The sequence below is a fragment of the Culex quinquefasciatus genome, chromosome 1 (genome assembly GCF_015732765.1).
Source record: "Culex quinquefasciatus strain JHB chromosome 1, VPISU_Cqui_1.0_pri_paternal, whole genome shotgun sequence".
NCBI classification, from domain to species: domain Eukaryota; kingdom Metazoa; phylum Arthropoda; class Insecta; order Diptera; family Culicidae; genus Culex; species Culex quinquefasciatus.
The window spans coordinates 126,717,714-126,734,033 of NC_051861.1; the positions used below are offsets into that span (position 1 = coordinate 126,717,714).

The window sequence follows — 16,320 nt, forward strand, 5'->3', positions numbered from 1 at the left end:
CACAAAAATATTTAGACAAGAGTGAGAAACCTCACAGAAAACTTCAAAAAATATCTTGAAAGTAATTTTTTTTTGGAGAAATATTCGATTTAAAAATATTACAAAAGCATTACGACAGTTAAAAAAGGTTGTTTGGAAAAAAATAGTAGTCGTTTTTTTTTTTTAAAAAAGTGAAAGAATACAACAGTTTTAAAAATAAAAAAAATATTTGAGAAGTCGGCTGTTTATGAAGAACTACTTATGTTTGAAAAAATGGGACAAGGGACCATCCAAAAACCCCGTGGACACTTTTTGTGGAATCTCAGAATATTGGATTTGCATTGGCCTAGTTGTGTTACAAGTTAAATGTTTTCTTTTGTTTGATAAACATAGTCAAAAATAAATAAAAATCTTTCAATGAAAAAAATATTACATCTCACATGCAAGCCATCATAATCATCAAATATTTTTTCCTCATCCATACCTAAAACATTGCTGAAAACACCAAATCGATACCGTAATCCCAAAAAGTGCAAATCTCAACTCCTTCCAACCTTCTATTACAGGCTTTGGCACCCTATCGCGTGTGTCAATTGTTTATCCAAACAAAAACCTAAAACAAGTCAGCAAAATAAAAACGCATTCGCCTGCTTTCCTCCACTGACCCAGACGGGTTCTATTTGTGTGAATTATGACCACCAGTCGCGTCTTTGTTTACAACAAAAAAAAAATGCAAACCCACGCGAGCTCCATTCAGACTGCAAAGTTGCACTCAATTGCCGGCGCACAAATTAACACGTTTTCGTCTGTTTATAAAACAAAACCGACTGAACCACATCCCCAAACGTCATCGCAGTTGGCTACGGTTGCTACGGCGACCGACGACTTTCTAACCTCAAAAAAAAAAAAAGAAAAGCCGAGTAGTGGCGCACTTGTTGATAACCTTGAACTTGCCACTGACCACTTCCCGCCAAACGTCAAACGTGGTCGTCGTAGCAGGCAGCCACGCTGCTGTGATTATTATGTATTACTTTCTTCGGCTGCAACAACGCGAGAGAGGAGGAGCGCGAAAAGGGTACACAGCTCCGTTTTGCGCACTTGTGCATCGCTAGCGCAACACGTTGGTTTGCTTCTGGGGCGACAATCGGTGCACCGACCCTTGCACATCCGCTCGCGTCAACGAAGATCCGTTGTCCACGGCGACACGGTCTCTGTGCTGAGTGACATCCGGAGGCTCGGTCCAAGTTGGCCATTTCCGGTTCGCGACGCTACTCTGTTATTAAGTTTGCGATGTTTTCTTCTGTTTTTTTTCGCGTTTTGACAGCTGGTCGTGATCCTTTCTTCCGGCCCGAAAGTGACCTCTCATACTGTGGCTTCTCGCGGTCTTTTTTGCGTCGATTACTTACTTGAATGAAGATTTATGTCTGTCCGCGATATCAGCACATGGCACGCACGTTCCACGTTCCGTAGGCAGGAAGTGTATCGTTAACTTTGGGAGGATAACCTCAATTATTTGTGATGCGAGAGGCGCGTCACACTTTTTGAACACCCCCCTTTGACAGTTACGTACCTTCGTAATTTCCACATTGGTATGCATTTGCGAGCAATCAAACGTCATTTCCCAACAGCAACCTTCATTCATGGAAGCCGATTTGAATCTGAAATCGATCGTGACGAAACCAGCGCCGTCGTCGTTCGGTCGAATTTCCATATTTACAACAATAATTGACACACGTGTGACCGCGCGCTGCCACCGCCCTCTACAGTACCCTTCGAAGTAGTAGCAGGCCATGGGAAATCAAGGTTCAAGTTTCCTGCGCCGGTGGTGTTACGTGACGCCTACTTGATGGGAATTTTTCACATTTTAGTTTAAAAATTCAAAATCTGAAAATTTGAAAATCTCTAAGGCTTTAAGATTTTTAAACAATTATAAATAAAAACTTAAATTCAAAATTCAAATAAAAATTTAACAAAAATTAAGTTAAAAATTAAATAAAATTGAAAAATCTAAAAATCAAAATCTAAAAATTTAAAAATCTAAAAATCTAAAAATCTAAAAATCTAAAAATCAAAAAATCAAAAAATCAAAAAATCAAAAAATCTAAGAATATCAAAATTTAAAAATCTAAAAATCTAAGAATCTAAAAATCCAATTTTCTAAAAATCTTAATATCCAAAAATCTAAAATTCTAAAAATCTAAGAATCTAAAAATCTAAAAATCTAAAAATCTAAAAATCTAAAAATCTAAAAATCTGAAAATCTGAAAATCTAAAAATCTAAAAATCTAAAAATCTAAAAATCTAAAAATCTAAAAACCTAAAAATCTAAAAATCTAAAAATCTAAAAATCTAAAAATCTAAAAATCTAAACATCTAAAAATCTAAAAATCTAAAAATCTAAAAATCTAAAAATCTAAAAATCTAAAAATCTAAAAATCTAAAAATCTAAAAATCTAAACATCTAAAAATCTAAAAATCTAAAAATCTAAAAATCTAAAAATCTAAAAATCTAAAAATCTAAAAATCTAATAATCTAGGAATCTAAAAATCTAAAAATCTAAAAATCTAAAAATCTAAAAATCTAAAAATCTAAAAATCTAAAAATCTAAAAATCTAAAAACCTAAAAATCTAAAAATCTAAAAATCTAAAAATCTAAAAATCTAAAAATCCAAAAATCTGAAAATCTAAAAATCTAAAAATCTAAAAATCTAAAAATCTAAAAATCTAAAAAACTAAAAATCTAAAAATCTAAAAATCTAAAAATCTAAAAATCTAAAAATCTAAAAATCTAAAAATCTAAAAATCTAAAAATCTTAAAATCTAAAAATCTAAAAATCTAAAAATCTAAAAATCTAAAAATCTAAAAATCTATAAATCTAAAAATTAAAAAATCTAAAAATTTAAGAATATCAAAATCCAAAAATCTAAAAATCTAAAAATCTAAAAATTTAAAAATCTAAAAATCTGAAAATCTAAAAATCTTAAGATCTAAAAATCTAAAAATCTAAAAATCTAAAAATCTTAAAATCTTAAAATCTAAAAATCTAAAAATCCAAAAATCTAAAAATCTAAAAATCTAAAAATCTAAAAATCTAAAAATCTAAAAATCTAAAAATCTGAAAATCTAAAAATCTAAAAATCTAAAAATCTAAAAATCTAAAAATCGAAAAATCTAAAAATCTAAAAATCTTAAAATCTTAAAATCTTAAAATCTAAAAATCTAAAAATCTAAAAATCTAAAAATCTAAAAATCTCAAAATCTCAAAATCTAAAAATTTAAGTTTTTCATATAAAAATCGAAAGTTTTTAATTTCTGCATTTTCAAAAAATGCAAAATGACAAAATCGGGCTTCGTCATGCACACGGGATATGTGTTGCGAGTCTTTACCCCACATTTCAGCCAATTTGGTCGATCCCATCTCGAAATATTGTGGCACCCGTAAATCAACTCGGTGTTCAGAGAAAAACGCTCGCAACGTTTGACAGTTCGTTTTGAGCATGGTAAAATTTTTAGCTTAAATTGTCTGTAACTCACTTTATCATAAAATATATTCATGAAACTTTCAAGAGTGATTAAAATACACCTTTTAAGTTGATTTAATAAATAGTCTTTAATATGAAATTTTGTGATTTTATACATGTATGTAACCCCTTAATGGAAAAAATATTGAGATCTAAAACACAAAAAATAAAAAATAAATGAAATTTAGAAAAAAAGTAAAATTAAGTCTTCTAAAATAAAAAAAATACTGATTTTGGGAATCTTGGTTTAAAAAACGGCATTTTTTCCGTGTACCTATTTTTTAATAATACCTGCAACTTTGCCGAAGACACCAAACCGATCAGAAAATTTCTTGAAAAGATACAGATTTTCTAATATTTACTTACCACTTTTGTATGGACAGTTGCCAACATTGAATGGAACCTTAGGTATGGGTGAACCAATGACACAAAATGGCTTCTTTGGTCATAGGGAAGGACCCCACCAAGTTTGAACCAAAGCGAAATAAATAAATAAAAATCATGTCCAATTTTGGTGGAGAATTGGTCTAGGACACATTATTATTGATTTCATAGCTCTAAAAACGGTGATCAGATAGAAATTTGGTTTCATAGGGATTTTTTAAAATTGAAAATCTGTTCCATTATTCGTAAATCAACTGTAAAAAATCGTGATGTATACCATTTTATGGGAAATTTATGGTACTTTTTGATTTTCCATCATACAGAAACTTAAAAAGGTAGAGACACATTTTTTTTAAATTCATTTGGAAGTTAACTTTTTTAAATTTTATTTCAACATTGTTTTTGTGCTGCTAATACTTACCCAAATTTCGAGATCTAACTTTCCAGAATTTCGTCATCATATCAACCATCAAAACAACTATCCCTATTCCACCTGTTGCATCATTCGTTCCCCCTTTCTCGTATTTTCCCAAACCAAACAATGAAAACAAAACAAAAACCGCGACCTGTCACTCCTGTTAAGTGCGCGCCGCCCTCCCTCTTCCCTTCCCATTTCTCGCTATCCACTGTCAACAAAACAGTAGGCGGTGGTGCGGCTAATTAGATCGTCATTATGGTCCGACACCCTTGCTCGAATTATTATGCTGTTCCTACCTGGTTTATTATTGCACCAGCCAGGCAGGCTTGGGCAGTCCACAATAGCCTGCTTTGTTTACGCGATTTGAAGAGGGGGGCATTTTCCGGGCTGTCACTTTTCATTTGCATGACGTTTCAATTTGCGCGGCTTCGCCGCCGCCGCCATCTTTGATTTGAAGGAATTGAACTTGAGGTTTAAATGTTAAGCGTTTTTGTTGTTGTTGTTGCGATTGAGTAAGTTGACTTAACAAGCCACGGCCTTCGCCTTCGTGCCGACCTGAGAGATGAGACGAGCCTGTTCAACGAGCAGCGCCGAGAGGAAACCCATCATTAGAGGGTCTCCCATTTTGGGCTAAATGATTTGACTTTTTTTGTTGATCCATTATTCGACTATCACTTATGAGCTGTCAATTGGGTTCGCTTTAGAGGGAGCCCCTTTGGGTAATTGGTGCGAGCCGCGGTCGCACCTTAAACCCTTTTGTTAATACGCACAATTTTAGTGTCGATTGGAGCGCCATTATCGCCACTTTGACCTCCCTTCGAGGAGGGCTTCTCCACCGAGAACCCTTTGAGTACGTCAAAACCTTGAACCGAAATCCCAGTCAAGCAGGCTCGAGCCGTCACCCAGTGACGTTTCACAACTGTCAACGAGGGTTGGCTACTCGCGATTCGAGTAGAAATCGAACGCAGCTCACGACTGCCGAGCGCTCGTCTGGGCGATTTCCGGTCCTGGGTTGATCGCAGTAGTCTGGGAGGTTTTTTCGTTTTCGCTGTCACTTTTTGGCACGCTGAAAAACTACACAAAACGCGATAAAAGGACGACGAAAAGGCCGGTACTCATATGTCACATCGAACGTACCAAATTAAGATGCAAGATGGAAAACCTGTTCATCGGGGGGACAAAGGGGAAACACGTGTATTAAATTACGCATTGTTTAGGTTTTGATTGAGTGTGGAAGGAATAAGACATTAAATAAATTTTGACAAAGCATAACTCCAAACGAAACTCACTTTGGGATACCGTGGAGAATTTGCCTTATCTTCTTAAAAAGTGTGGAGCATCAACACTTTCTAAACCTTTGCCAAAAATACAAAAATACAAAAATACAAAAATACAAAAATACGAAAATACAAAAATACAAAAATACAAAAATACAAAAATTCAAAAATACAAAAATACAAAAATACAAAAATACAAAAATACAAAATAAGAAATTAAATTAAAAGATTTGGATTGAATATTTCAAAAGTGATTAAAATCGAGGTGAGACATTTTTACACTAATGGGCAGAGAAAAAGATATTTTTCTCCTATTTTATGTCAAATTATTTGAAACTAATCGACTGATAACAATCTTCAAGGCAGCAATAAATTACTGAAATCGGCCCCTAATTAAACGGCTGTAACAAATTTCCACAAATACAATGCGTAAACGTTTCGTTTCGCAACCAAGTGGGCGCTCGGACTACGCACCAAATTAGCCATACTTGGCGACTTCTTTTTTTTTCGACCTGCTCCGCTAATAACTTACTCACATAAGCTGGCGGCGCAATTTGCCAAAACCCCGATAGTTTAGCACACCTCTACTAATTGTGCGTTCTCCTCTTATCGCACTGTCAAAATCTTAAAATTCGTGACATGGTTGTTCAGGCAACGCATCGCACTCTAATTAACCCTCAGGTGCCGCACCTGAGGCAAGACGACCATAAATCTCACTTTTCTTCTTTTTCTTTCCTCTTCGGAGTAACCAATTCCATAAATATTTCAGCCTACTTCGGTTCCGGTTCGGAAGAACCGAAAACAGACCAAAACCGTTGAACCCGCCCGGTTGGAAGTTGTCCTAAGCAAAGATGGCGTTCTTATCGCCCGAAATCGATCAGAACTTCGGTGGAAGTAATTATTCGTTGAGTCGGGGTTTTCGTGTCCAGATGATTTCGATCAAGTCACCTTCCAGGGAAGAAAAGGTGGGGACTGCCCTTTTCCGGTCTGGGGAGTAGGAAAGGGAGCCAAGTCAGGCACGGACGTTGCGCTGTTCTGCTCGAATACTTATGAATTATTAATAATTTGGCATATTGTTTATGGTTTGTTTGGAGTTTTCTTCAAATTTTGAGATAATTGTGATGGAAAGGAAGCGACGCGTTGACCAGTGAAGGTTCTTGGCTGTCAGAAATCCTGAAATTTAACTGTCAAATTGTTTAATTGAACAGGCAAAGACAGGATTAATCCAAACTTTTTTAACTCAAAAATTACAAATTGTTTAAAAAAAAAGAGAAAACAAGAACGATGAAAATAAAATAAAAACAATAAAAGACAAAAATAACACATTTAAAAAATTATGTTTTTATCATTGTAGAAATTTTTGAATTTTTTGTAATTTTCGTATTTTTGCAATTTTTGTAATTTTTGTATTTTTTGTAATTTTTGTAATTTTTGTAATTTTTGTATTATTATTAAAAAAAAATAAAAAAAAAATCACCAATTTTTTTAACCTTTTATAATTTTTTCAGTTTTTTTTATTTATATTTATTCAAATTTCTTTTCCATGTAAAAAAAATTGTGTTAAAATATTATTGAGTGTCCAATCACAAACGATGACTTTTCACCTCAATTTTAAATACTAGCATTTTCATTCATTTTTTTTTCATGCATCATTTTTGTATGGACAGCTACCAAATTTGTATGGAAAATTATATGGACAATCTAATGATGCGAAATGGCTTCTTTGGGCATACTGAAGGCACCAAAAAAGCTTCAGTCGGATTAGAAAATACAATAAAATCGAATGACCGAAATCTAAGAGAACTGCTCACCTATATTGTAAGAGTACATTTGAGTATTTACATAAAAATTACGTTATTTTTTTATACATTTTATACCAAAAATTGTAATGTTGGAAAATATTTTAAAAATTTCCTGTCGTAAAACTCTTTTGGACGAAGCCTTCTTCTCTCTCCAATGTTCAGGAAACGAACCCCGAAGGAAACCACCATTTCTCATAAAGATCTCAGCGTTTCTTTTTCGTTGTTGCTGGTTGTTTTCACCTGCCCACAATTTCCGTGATTTATCAACCGCAAACAACTTCCAGCTCATTTTGTGCCGACTTGGAAATGACTTTTCTCGCACCCCTCACCTCCTCCCTCCCACCCTGGCAGGAAGATCAAGGGAACCGTGAAGACCCGGCACGAAGCCGTTACACTGCTAGTTGGTTTAATTATGTTTTTGGGTTTTTTTTTTTTCTTAGGGTCCACCCATTTAAAGTGTCATTTTTGTAAGATCGATCTGACGATCGAAGGAGGCGCGCGGCCGCAGCAGACATCCGGTGCCAAAGGGTTGACTCATCTGAAGATGGCTGAAGGGAGTTTCTCATGGCCTTCTGCGGTTTCGAGAGGAATTATGGAAGGGTTTGGGAAGGTAATTGAGAAATTATCGAAAGAAAGGCAAAGTTGTCGATTGTTGCCAAGTGTTGACCAAGTTTGCAAGAGTCGCAATTTTCCAAGTGTTGCAAGATCCCAAGAGTTGCCAAGTGTTGAAAATTTCTTAAGATTTGCTAATTGCTAATAATTTTAAATTTCCAAGGGTTGCAGTTTACCAAGTGTTGCAAGTAAGATGGCATTGTTGCATGTTGCAAAACACCAAGTGTTGCCAGCTTTCCACTACCACTTAATTGAAAGTTGCCAAGTGTTGCCGCCAGAACCAGTACTTTTCCACTCTGGCCAAAATCCGTTACTGGCGGCATCGTTCCGCTTGGCAACCGGCCCCGCAGTACTTTTTTTTTAGTTTAGTCGAACTTCTGACTTTTGCGGTTGCCAAACCGCCAAAAATAGCTTTCACTGTCGCCCGACGACTTCTGCTGCCCAGCCCAGCCTACTGCGTTTCACCGATGGCCGACGACGAGTGCGTTTCTTCGCACAGGTTCTGTTTGAACACACGATCGCCTACTTGTCCCGTGCCGATGAACTCGAACTAGACCGAAAAAAGACAGACGGGCGCGCGTTTTGTCTGTTTAGACAAACCTCCGGGCCGGGAAATGATGATGATGCTGTCAGAAAATGTTTAGAGAAAGAAGACTCGCTTTGGACCGTGTGATGAACCCAGAAATAGGTGAGTTTGACGAGCCGCTGACGGATGCGTGAAAAGCGGGTCAGCTTTTTTTAGAACGCGAGCGCGAGAGTTTGCAAGCAAAGTGACAGCTGTCGCCGCCGCCATCTTGGATCGCGCAGCTTCCTCATCGCCGCAACAATGTCAGGAGGGCTTCAATTACGAAGAGACCCCCTCACATGACTGACGTATCCTTACCCGCAGCAGCGGTCACCGCTTGTTAACAAGACTGTCAACAATGTTGCGCTGGTAAACAAACACATTTGCCGCCGGACCCGACAATGGGTGTCAAACAGGCAAACAACACTGCTGGCCAGAATCCTGCTGCAGATGCATTGTTTTCCTTTGGAATTACACTCTGCACAGTCAAGGTGGGCGAAAACAAAGGGAGAGAGAGAGAGAGTGCAACCTTGTTTGATTGAGATGACTTTTTGTTGGCAAATAAAACTTGCGAAAAGGTGGCTTGTTGACGTTATGCTCCGTTGCAAACCAGCTTTGGGCAAGTCATTTGCAAGCAAGGGTAGTTCGTTATTTTCCGGTTGTCAGATCATGGCAATTCGTCGTATTGTCAATTTTACCTTTTATTTGTATTTTTTGTAATTTTTGTAATTTTTGTAATTTTTGTAATTTTTGTAATTTTTGTAATTTTTGTAATTTTTGTAATTTTTGTAATTTTTGTAATTTTTGTAATTTTTGTAATTTTTGTAATTTTCATAATTTTTGTAATTTTTGTAATTTTTGTAATTTTTGTAATTTTTGTAATTTTTGTAATTTTTGTAATTGTTGTAATTTTTGTAATTTTTGTAATTTTTGTAATTTTTGTAATTTTTGTAATTTTTTGTAATTTTTTTAATTTTTTGAAATTTTTGTAATTTTTGTAATTTTTTGAAATTTTTGTAATTTTTGTAATTTTTGTAATTTTTGTAATTTTTGTAATTTTGTAATTTTGTAATTTTGTAATTTTGTAATTTTTGTAATTTTTGTAATTTTTGTAATTTTTGTAATTTTTGTAATTTTGTAATTTTGTAATTTTGTAATTTTTGTAATTTTGTAATTTTGTAATTTTGTAATTTTGTAATTTTGTAATTTTTGTAATTTTTGTAATTTTGTAATTTTGTAATTTTGTAATTTTGTAATTTTTGTAATTTTGTAATTTTGTAATTTTGTAATTTTTGTAATTTTTAAAGTTTTGTAATTTTTGTAATTTTGTTATTTTGTAATTTTGTAGTTTTTGTAATTTTGTAATTTTTGTAATTTTTGTAAATTTTGTAATTTTTGTTTTTTTGTAATTTTGTAATTTTGTAATTTTGTAATTTTGTAATTTTGTAATTTTTGAAATTTTGTAATTTTGTAATTTTGTAATTTTTGAAATTTTGTAATTTTGTAATTTTGTAATTTTGTAATTTTGTAATTTTGTAATTTTGTAATTTTGTAATTTTGTAATTTTGTAATTTTTGTAATTTTGTAATTTTGTAATTTTGTAATTTTTGTAATTTTGTAATTTTGTAATTTTTGTAATTTTTGTAATTTTGTAATTTTTGTAATTTTGTAATTTTTGTAATTTTGTAATTTTGTAATTTTGTAATTTTGTAATTTTGTAATTTTTGTAATTTTGTAATTTTTGTAATTTTGTAATTTTGTAATTTTTGTAATTTTTGTAATTTTTAAATTTTAAAGTTTTGTAATTTTTGTAATTTTTGTAATTTTTGTAATTTTTGTATTTTTGTAGTTTTTGTAATTTTGTAATTTTTGTAATTTTGTAAATTTTGTAATTTTGTATTTTTGTAATTTTTGTAATTTTTGTAATTTTTGTAATTTTGTAATTTTGTAATTTTGTAATTTTGTAATTTTTGTAATTTTGTAACATTTGTAATTTTGTAATTTTGTAATTTTGTAATTTTTGTAATTTTGTAATTTTTGTAGTTTTTGTAATTTTTGTAATTTTTGTAATTTTTGTAAATTTTGTAATTTTGTAATTTTGTAATTTTGTAATTTTGTAATTTTGTAATTTTTGTAATTTTTGTAATTTTTGTAATTTTTGTAATTTTTGTAATTTTTGTAATTTTTGTAATTTTTGTAATTTTTGTAATTTTTGTAATTTTTGTAATTTTTGTAATTTTTGTAATTTTTGTAATTTTTGTAATTTTTGTAATTTTTAATACTTTTTGCTGTATTTTTTTTAATATTTGGTGTGATATCTGTTGTAATATTTGTTGTTATTTTTCATTTATTTTTTTATTTATTTTATTTATTTATTTTTTTATTGTTTTTTTTTTTTTAATTTTTCTTATTTATTTTTTTTATTGTTTTTTTTTAATTTTTTTTTTTTGACTCTGACCTCCAAATTTGCTGATTTTTTTTTGGGTTGAAAATTATTATAGTTAGTTTCCCCTTAAAGATGATCTCGTAAACCAACATTTTTTTCACACAATTTTATTATCTCATTTCTTGCGACGAATCATCATTCTACTGAAGGTTCCATAGCCCATCGGAGACCAGTACGGCGTTTTGTAATTCAGGGCACTGCAAAAAATGATAATTAATAGCTTGAATACAACTTTAGGTCCAAAATTTCTCACCTTTCTCCACTGCAAGTGTCAAACCACCAGCCCGACGACCAATAGCTCGCACAGTTTTCCTTGTAATTTTCGTTGTCACTGTCGTAGGTCGAAAATTTCGCATAGTTTCGGTTGCTCAACCCATCGGCCAGAGTTCCCGAATATCCGCCAATCAACAGCCGATACTTGTCCACTTCTCCAGCAAGCTTAAACTGCGAATACCGCGCAAAGCCCTTATTGCCACCGAACGTAAACTCCACCGCCAGCTCGTAGTCGCCACTGTTTGTGATCTGATGCACCGGTTCCAGCCCGAGCCAGTAATTCTCGTCCTTCCCGACGGTTCCGAACCCAAGCCGATACTGGGCCCAGTTAAGGTTGAAGCTCAGGGCCGAGCTCACCTGCTGCTGAAAAACGATCCAACCACCTTCGAGGAAGTCCATCTCGCAGTACGCCTCTTTGCGCAGATCCTTCAAGTGGACGATCCCGGAGGAGTTGGCACTTTGGCAGGGATCCAGCGGGTGCACTTTGTCACCACTGGTGTCTCCCGATTGCTTCAAGATGGCAAGTTGATCTTGGAGCGATTTTTGATTTTGGAGCAAAGTTGTTGTTAGCGATTCCAGCTTGGCCATCCGGAGTTCCAAAGAGTGTTGCTCAGAAGACGTTAAATTGCTTGTGGGAGCGTTCAGTGAGAGGCTGCGAGAGTTAAATATTGGCAAATTAGTTGAAACAATAAAAGCACAGCAAACTACCTCTTAACGATGTTCAACATGTACAAGTTGCCGGAACTATCCTCTGTCAGCGTTTGGTTTCGATTCAGGGTGTTGCTCATGCGTTGAAAGATGTTGAACAAGCTGTTAAAAAAATAAAAAAATCAGAACAAAAAATTTTCAAGAAAATTTATGGCTAACCTATTCTGAAAATAGTGCATCCGATGTTCATCTTCGTGGTCGAAATTTTCACAACTCACTACTGTCATCAAAGCCAGAACTGGAATCGTCAAACCTAATGTGAACTTCATCGCGATTGCCACTAATTAATCACAGATCGTTTACTGATGCAGGACTTTGATGGCTGCAGCACATTTTATACCGTTTAAATCGATTGATCGATGGAATGTTTGGTTCTTTGGAAATCGATTCTAAAACAAATTTCATTAGGGTGATCATTTGTTCGTAAACGTAATTATAGCGTGACACTTACACTCCAACTAAGTTGTACTAAGTTGTCCACATTCTTTACCTTTAATTATTATTTCACGAGTTCGAAAGTAACACAGAAAAAAAATTTGCCTTTTTACAGAACTTTTGAAATTTCATGCTTTTTTCTATTTTTTCCAAGATCAGCCTAACATTTGACCAACTCTCTACGAAATCGGCCGATTTCGACCAGTTTTATTTTTTGATTTGACTCAAACTTTGTGTGATTGGTTCATCCATACAAGTCTCCATACAATTTCGGCTGCTGTCCGTACAAAAATGGTATGTAAATATTCAAACAGCTGTAACTTTTGAGTGAATTTTCTGATCAATTTGGTGTTTTGGGCAAAGTTGTAGGTATTGTTGAGGACTTTTGAGAAAAAAATAGGTACACGGAAAAAAAATTTGCAGATTTTTTTATCAACTTTTTTTCACTAAATCTCAATTTACCAAAATACGTATTTTTTTGATTTTCGAGATTTTTTGATGTTTTAGGGGACAAAAATCCGCAACTTTTGAGCCAGAGAGAAACATTGTCAAAAAATCTGCCGCCAAGTTATGAATTTTTGAAAAAACACTGATTTTTGGAAAAATCGAAGTTTCATGCAAAAACAAGTTTGACATTATTTTTTAATGCAAAATTGAATTTGCAATCGAAAAGTACTCTACAGATTTTTTGATAAAGGGCTCCGTTTTCAAGATATAGCCACCGAAAGTTTGATTTTAGCGAAATATTTGCAGTTTTTCAATTTTTTTAAATAGTGACCATAAGTGACCATTTCCAAAAAAATTTTTTTTGAAGTTCAGAAAATTTGCTATAAAATTGTCTAAGAGACATTGAAGATTGGACCTCGGGTTGCTGAGATAGAGCCGCTTTAAGAAAAAGAAACACGAAAATTGAAGTTTTCTTAATCTCACCAAAATAACCCACCATTCTCTCATGACGATATCTCAGCAACTAATGGCCCAATTATCAATAATAATACATGAAACATTCGTAAAATTTTCCGATATTTTCGAAAAAAATATTTAGAAATTTTTTAAATCAAGACTAACATTTTAAAAGGGCCAAACATTGAATATTACGCCCATTTAAAATGCCAGACTTGATTTAAAAAATTTCAAAATATTTTTTTCGAAAAGATCAAAAAATTTCACGATTTTTTCATGTATTAAAATTGAAAATCGGACCATTATTTGCTGAGATATGGTCATTAGAAAATGGTGGGTTATTTTGGTGAGACTTAGAAAACTTCAATTTTCGTGTTTCTTTTTCTTAAAGCGGTTCTCAGGAACCCGAGGTCCAATCTTCAATGCCTCTTAGACAATTTTATAGCAAATTTTCTGAACTTCTCAAAAAAATATTATGAGAAATGTTCACTCATGGTCACTATTTTTATAAAATTGAAAAACTGCAAATATTTCGCTTAAATCAAACTTTCGGTGGCTATATCTTGAAAACGGAGCCCATTATCAAAAAATCTTTAAGGAACTTTTCGATTGCAAATTCAATTTTGCATTAAAAAATCTGGAGTTTTTTTTTTTGAAAAGGTCCTATCAACCAAATTTTCATTTTTTTGCTTTTTGGGTGTTTTTGAATACCCCTGACTCAAGGCGGTTCTAAAAACACCCAAAAAGCAAAAATTTAAAATTTGGTTTATAGGTCCTTTTCGAAAAAAAACTCCAGAAATAATGTCAAACTTGTTTTTGCATGAAATTTCGATTTTTTCCAAAAATCAGTTTTTTCAAAAATTTATAACTCGGCGGCAGATTTTTTGACCATGTTTCTCTATGGCTCAAAAGTTGCGGATTTTTGTCCCCTAAAACATCAAAAAATCTCGAAAATCAAAAAATACGTATTTTGGGAAATTGAGTTTTAGTGAAAAAAAGCTGATTAAAAAATCTGCAATTTTATTTCTCTGTACCTATTTTTTTCTCAAAAGTCCTCAACAATACCTACAACTTTGCCGAAGACACCAAATTGATCAGAAAATTCACTTAAAAGTTACAGCTGTTTGAATATTTTCATACCATTTATTGTATGGACAGCTGCCAAAATTGTATGGAGACTTGTATGGGTGAACCAATGACACAAAATAGCATATTTGGTCATAGGGAAGGCCCCCACAAAGTTTGAACCAAATCAAAAAATACAAATAAAATCCATTTCCGGTTTTGGTAGAGAACTCCTCATTTGAAATGAGCTTGAAACATTAATTTTTGACATTTATTTTAGCATTTAAGTTTTTTTGAGATTTTAGAGCACAAATTTCACAATGTTTGTTAACATTGAAACTTAAAACAAAAGTTTCCAAGGTATCGTCAGTGGGAAAATTTAGGCTAATCAGGTGACAAGGAGAAACACTAATTTTTCACAAATAATTTTATAACTTTTTTCAGCAACCACCAAATAATTACCAAATACGTCAAAAAATTATAACTGCCAGAAATTAGCTCAGTTTTGTTTGGACGGGTAAAGTTAAAGCTCCACGCAAAAAAAAATAATAACACTGATCAATTAAAAAAATAGCCTAAAATGACGGAACGATATCGCTGTTTTGAAAAATTCTATCGGCTATAATCGACGATAACTTATTTTGGATTTTTTTCTAAAATCGCTTAATTCAATCATATCATGTTAAATTTTCATGCTTCCATTATGAATATATTTTTTGAAAATCTAGTTAGGCCGTTGCAAATATTTTATATTAGCGGACAAACAAATTTTTTTTTTCGAAAAGCTTAAAAAAAATTATGCAAATTAAAGTTTAATCAACTGAAAACCAGTTAAAATGCATCTTCCTACATTTATACAGCAATTCCATTTGAAAAGAGCCTAAACCGAAAAAAAAGTTCTCCGATCGGGCTCAAAACTTTTCTGGGGGTTCCCTGGCCAAAATAATAAGACCCGTATTTTTTTGTTTGGCCATTAGGGTGACCTACATACATTGTGCTAGGGTGGTTCGAAAAATGGCCATTTTCGTCATTTTTCGCAAAAACCACTTTTTTCATCGCTGATTTTTTTAAGTTATCGCAGTTTTAGTGAAAAATGTTGTTTTTTTGCCGATTTCTTCATTTTCCTGTTTTTGCGCGAAGCGCGTCGAAAAACTCAGTTTTTATTTTCAAAAAATCATAACTCGGAAACGTACGGTTCAACATCGCCAATTTTTTGATACATTATGTGAAAATTTCCGAGAAATCCGAAAAACATATTTTTAGACATAGGCTCTATGGCCCAGACACGGTCAAAATGCCATTTTAAGTTTTCATACGACTTTTTCAAATGTTAAGGTAGATTTTTGAAACTTCTTACTATTTTTCTCAAATAGCCAAACTTATCACCTTTTGCGTCTAAGACAGCTAAAATCGGATAAAATGTCGCGGAGATATGATTTTTTGAAAAAAGTGCTTTTTGCGAAAAATGACGAAAATGCCTATTTTTCGAACCACCCTAGCACAATGTAGGTCACCCTAATGGCCAAACAAAAAATACGGGTCTAATTTAAAATTTTGAGCCCGATCGGAGAACTTTTTTTTTCGGTTTAGGCTCTTTTCAAATGGAATTGCTGTATAATCATATTTAGCATGGTTAAACTCCTTTGAACACATTTTTAATTTTCATGAATTGCCAATGTACAGTACGACGAAATGTTTAATTTTTCGCGAAAAAAAAATTCCATCCATACCACAATATTTTGAAAACCAGTGATTGGAAAACAAGTTTTTTTATCCAAATGTTGATACCTAGGCTTGTAATTTCAATGTTTATATTTTTTGCCCCAACCTCCCTCCTCCCCAAATCAACTTTGTTCAGAGCCGAGGGACATAAGTTTCAAAAAATATCTGCAACGGCCTAAGTTTCAAAGAAAAATATGTACTCAAAATT

At 33.0% G+C, this 16,320-nt stretch overlaps 2 protein-coding genes across 3 annotated transcripts in view; both read right to left on the reverse strand.

Annotated features, from left to right (window-relative positions):
- LOC6035167 (tRNA dimethylallyltransferase) overlaps positions 1-16,320 on the reverse strand; it is a 270,808-nt gene that overhangs the window by 182,765 nt on the left and 71,723 nt on the right. The gene's annotated exons all lie outside the window — the stretch shown is intronic.
- On the reverse strand, positions 11,098-12,295 carry LOC6052987 (angiopoietin-related protein 6). The gene is made up of 4 exons (XM_038249652.1): positions 12,147-12,295; positions 11,988-12,089; positions 11,260-11,931; positions 11,098-11,203 (listed from the first exon to the last, which is right to left on the reverse strand). Exons 1-4 carry the CDS (start codon positions 12,254-12,256, stop codon positions 11,122-11,124), a joined length of 966 nt encoding a protein of 321 aa, XP_038105580.1. The 5' UTR covers positions 12,257-12,295; the 3' UTR covers positions 11,098-11,121.

Excerpts from the sequence above, each read along its gene's own strand:
- LOC6052987 (XM_038249652.1), bottom strand. The coding sequence starts at position 12,256 with ATGAAGTTCACATTAGGTTTGACGATTCCAGTTCTGGCTTTGATGACA. Across the intron at positions 12,090-12,146 it reads ATGCACTATTTTCAGAATAG|CTTGTTCAACATCTTTCAAC; the intron begins GTTAGCCATAAA and ends TTTTTTTAACAG. Across the intron at positions 11,204-11,259 it reads GACACTTGCAGTGGAGAAAG|TGCCCTGAATTACAAAACGC; the intron begins GTGAGAAATTTT and ends CATTTTTTGCAG.